The sequence below is a fragment of the Epinephelus moara genome, chromosome 12 (assembly GCF_006386435.1).
Source record: "Epinephelus moara isolate mb chromosome 12, YSFRI_EMoa_1.0, whole genome shotgun sequence".
Lineage (NCBI taxonomy): Eukaryota > Metazoa > Chordata > Actinopteri > Perciformes > Serranidae > Epinephelus > Epinephelus moara.
The window spans coordinates 1,417,951-1,422,981 of record NC_065517.1 but is presented as its reverse complement, the minus strand read 5'-3'; the positions used below and the strand labels follow the sequence as shown (position 1 = coordinate 1,422,981).

At 40.6% G+C, this 5,031-nt stretch overlaps 1 protein-coding gene across 2 annotated transcripts in view; it reads left to right on the top strand.

Moving 5' to 3' along the window:
- ptchd4 (patched domain containing 4) overlaps positions 1-5,031 on the top strand; it is a 349,884-nt gene that overhangs the window by 110,187 nt on the left and 234,666 nt on the right. For both annotated transcript variants that reach the window (XM_050058848.1, XM_050058847.1), the window contains exon 2: positions 1,045-1,540. In XM_050058848.1, coding sequence (XP_049914805.1) covers positions 1,045-1,540 — 496 coding nt within the window. The remainder of the gene's footprint in view (positions 1-1,044; positions 1,541-5,031) is intronic.

Here is a 5,031-nt window from a genome sequence, read left to right as displayed (position 1 = left end):
AGTTCTGGCTACTGTGGTACAATATGTTTAAAGTATGTATTAATATCTGGCAGTATACATGTGTGACAATAGTCATATGTGTATAATAACAGTAGAAGTATGACTAATGACTAATGATGTCCATTATTTAACATCATATCTCAGGAACAGACGGGGAAATATTTGTCCACTTTGAAACTGTGCTGATTGTATAGATCTTCTGTGCTATCGGGGGGACGATGTGTGTTGAACATCCAAGTTTTCTCAGAGATAGATGTAAACTGTAACTGCAACTTGACTGGTTCATGGAGGCATACAACCATGAGGCTGTAATTGTAGTGATGGCCTCATGAAGCCTCATGAAGCATTTTCTTTCTTTTCTGAGCCCACTAGATGGCACTCTTGATTGAAAGAGAGAGGCTCAAAGAATGGCAATTCAGTGTGTTTTAATAAACCTTTTGTTTATGTAACTATAGTTTTATGTATTATTGCTGCTAACAGACTACCTCAAAATCAAAACATTGTAACCTGTGGCATAATGCACACGTATAGTGCTACCTTTGCAACATTTTCAACTTAAATATGAAAGAGATTGTGCCAGTAATAACCTCAGCTCTGTATTTCTTCCTGACAGACTGCCAGATCCACTTTTATTGCCCCAGCTGCCTCATTGAGCTCTTCATTGCTGTGCATAATTCTTATTGCACAATCACATTATCTCCAAACTCCTGTCACTGTGATGTCTTGCATGCACCATGATTAAATTAATTCAGTCAATACAATGGAGTGGTACACCAACCATCAGAGCCAGCTCTGTCCACAGCTGTAAGGTGTGTTTAAGTGAAATGATAAATCAACACTGAGGCAAATAGATTCTGCTCTGTTCTGTGTGGGCTGGAACTCTCCAGTTTGTGGTACAACTGGCTGCTCCCCAGTTTCTGTTGTCAAAGCCAACATGACTGTTTTGAAGTCAGTTGGGTTGAAGCATTTAAAACCAGTTGAATGATGTATTTCTATGAAATCTTTGATCAGAGCTGATGTCAGATATCTGTGAATCCTCCACAGGATGGCCGTGTGTCCTTCATTGGCCACCAGCTGGGCGGTGTGTCCTTCTCACCCAACAGCCGTGACCAGCAGGTCAAATTTGCCCGCGCTGTCCAGATCACCTACTACCTCCGCAACCATGGCCCAGTGGTGCAGGATGCCATTGCTGAACGCTGGGAGAACGAGTTCTGTGCCCTGGTGAGCCGACTGTCTACGGCCGAGGCGCCCCATGTGTCTGACCAGCTCCACATCCAGTCACTCACCTCCTTCAGCCTGTGGCAGGACTTCCACCAGACGGGTGTACTGGCCAAGGGGGAGGTGCTGGTGAGCCTGGTGCTGGTGCTCCTGGCTGCAACCATCTCCAGCTCTATGCGGGACTGCCTGAGGGGAAAGCCATTCCTGGGCCTCCTGGGCGTGCTGACTATCTGCATCGCCAATGTGACAGCTGCAGGAATCTTCTTTATATCGGACGGGAAGTTCAACTCGACACTACTGGGGATCCCATTCTTTGCCATGGGTGAGTGTTAGCAGGGGTCATGACTGACTGACTTGTGTGTGTGTGTGTGTGTGTGTGTGTGTGTGTGTGTGTGTGTGTCTGTGTGTCTGTGTGTGTGTCTGTGTATGTGTGTGTGTGTGTGTGTGTGTGTAGTGATTGGTTAAGGGGTTTATCAGGGGTTGACACTCACATTGGGTTGATTGGGAAAGGGATTAATAGAACTGCGATGGTCTTTTCCTCGGAGACAATGCCGGCAGTTCATTGTAGTTGTTACAAAATAAGGAGAGTGGCGTGTGTGTGCGTGTCTGTGTATTAGTGTGTATCTTGCAGCTGCATTTGTGCTGCACATTCCTTTTGTTATGCAGTTTTGCATGTTATTTTACAAATGATTTTTGCATTACAATCACATTCAGTTGTTGTGCAAGGTTTTTTTCTTATTTCACTGAGCTTCAGTTGATGTTTTTCTTGGTGACGTGGATTTATTAATAAACTGTATTACAATGCAGTAGAGGAGGAACACAAGACAAACATATATCAGAATCCCACAGTACTGTATGGAAAACACCCCCCTTCACTGGAATTTATTACAAATACAAATGGATTCATTTATTTTTCTAATTTTCATTTGTCATATTTCAGTGGTCTCACACACACACATAGAGGCAGAGACAGAGAAACAAGTGCTAAAGATATGGTAAGGTAGACTAGAGTAAGCAAAGAACATGACTCAGTGATTTGTGCATAAACTTGAACTGATAAAACATTATAAACATGACAGACAGTAGCACAGCCATGGTGCTCAGGGAAAAGGCCTCAGGTACTTGAGCAGTGGGCGTGACTTGTGAAGCTGAAGGTGACAGTATGGGATGGGGATGAGGTAGGGAATGTTCAAAACCCTCTGACTGCTTTGACATTTTTTCAAACAAAAATATGCCAATGTCCTGTCAATGTGATATAAAAGAGATGATTTCTACATCCGTTTACATTTATTATTAAATGGAAACCAAAAACTGTATTATTGTGATTTTTTTTATTAGTGATAAAGGCATTAGATTGGGCTTTGGAAGCACAAATCATTTCTGCGATGACTCACTGGAAAATCGCAGCCTTTTAAGTGCAGATACAGATGGGGGAGAGAGGAAGTGCTGTAACATACAGAGGTCTCCCGTTAGAATTATTCAGGGAATGTTACAGTTGTATTTTAACTACAAGGTCCCCAGAACATCAAGGGGTCCCTGATAGGATTCAATTCAAATGACTTTTTAAATATTTTGGGATTTAAGTAAATCATTACATTTTCCCTTCTGAATTGCCTTGTGTTTCAAGCTTCTTTCAGCGACTTTACTGTCAGTGCACACATTGGGTCTCATCCATGAAACATGAGCAGAATGAATTTTTGTGTACACTGTTGACAGAAGGAAATTGACTGGTATTTTTGCATTCATCAGTGTTGGTAGCTCTTTTCTTTTCGTAGGTATTCACAAACTCTACACCTTCTTCTGACTGCTCGAAGATCTTGTTTGAATAAGATATTGCACATAAATATTGCTTTCAATCATTAGAAATAATAATTTTAGTTTGTATTGTGTTCTGTTATTTAGTTTTAGTTTATTAAGGATCCCCATTAGCTGGTACCGTAGTAACCAACTAGTCTTCCTGGGGTCCACAAAAAAAAATACAAAACAATCAGTCATATCATATCATCAACAAAAGATCACATGTATTTTACATTTAAATACAATTATAATATACCTAATGATGGGGCGTCGGTGGCTTAGTGGTAGAGCAGGCGCCCCATGTACAAGGCTGCTGCCGCAGCGGCCCGGGTACGACTCCAGCTTGTGGCCCTTTGCTGCATGTCATTCCCTCTCTCTCTCCCCCTTTCACACTTGTCTGTCCTGTCCATTAAAGGCCAAAAAAGCCCTAAAAAATATCTTAAAATATATATATATATATATACCTAATGATAAAAATTAATTAAAACATGCAACATTTAATAATTTTCATAAATCTAAAAATTCATTTTCTCTGAAAACACTGAACACTGTACATACAGCCAAGTCAACATTTACAATCTTAAATGAGATTTAAGTTTCTTTTTAAATCCCTGTTTACTTTCTGTACAACAGAGATGACGAAGCAGATTATTCCAGAGAGTTATTGCTCTATAAATAAAAGATCGTGATAAAGCATCTGTTCTTGGGTGAGGCAGTACCAGCTGACCATTGCTGGACCCTCTAGTGCTATGATTGTGCACAGTATTTTGAAAAACAATTTGTTCAAATATAAAATCAGGTGTTCTACTGATCAAGACTGATTTAAACAATACAGTTGTGTTTACTGCTAACCTGTTTTCTACCATCAGCCATGAGAGGGAATCATGCATGCGGCTAATGTTTGATCTGGATGAGCAACCCAACACCAACTGTGCAGCCTTATTTTGGGCAATCTGCAGCTTTCTGAGCTCACCTTTAGCTGCAGATGCCCAGACCACAGAACAATAGTCAAGGTGACATAATACTAAACTTTGCACAATCTGACACAAGAGGGGGCGAGCAACAAAAGAAGCTGCACAATCTGACACAAGAGGGGGCGAGCAACAAAAGAAGCACATTTCCTGGAGATACCAACAGCTTTTCCCATCTTTAAGATGATTTGGTTAATATGATGTTATGTTCACAGTACACAGATGCCTTTGAAACATGCAAGTTAAACATGACAAGAAATTAGAAATATAACATATTTAGCTAAGTTAGCTAGTTGGCATTTGCCAGATTCAAGCTTCAGTTAAGGTTTCTTAAAAATGTGACTTGGTTATTTGAATTGACTTGATACATATGTTTTCTTCATTTCTGGCATCCCATTCCCACTTGATTCAGGGTGTTTTCACACCTACCTCGTTTGGTCTGGACTTTAGGACTTTTCTGTTTGATCCGGACCAAATTTACAAGTGTGAAAGCTTTTTTTTCGATAGTTCGGACTTTAAAACCTTTAACCCTATGGGCCCGAACGACGCATAGTGCGTCCAAATTCACACCTGTTCTTCTCTGTGGATTTTCTCCACGACTGTGTGTCATAGCAAGAAGCCACGCATATCACGTGAAACAGCGGAACAGTAGCTTTCCGACAAGGCCAAGCACTTGTCGGTAGTCCAACGTTTTCACGGCGAAAAAAATTTATAAAGTTACAATAAAATGATGTATAACAGAGCTTTCATACAGCTTTGCACACACATTACTCTTGGATGGATTACTCGCGAATGCAGCTGTCATCCCATCACACTATAAATCCAGATCAATTGTCTACAAAATAAAAACCTGACGAATTTCTTTACAACCCATTATACAGATCTTGTTACCAGTCACTTCATATAGTGAGGAATATCGTATCTTACCACGTCTTAGGCTTGTGTGTGTTTCTCCCTGTCTATCCACATTTGTAGTCCAGCTTTCAAGATGCAAATATCTCCATATTGTCCAGTTGACACTCCATCAAACTTTGTATGACAAGAC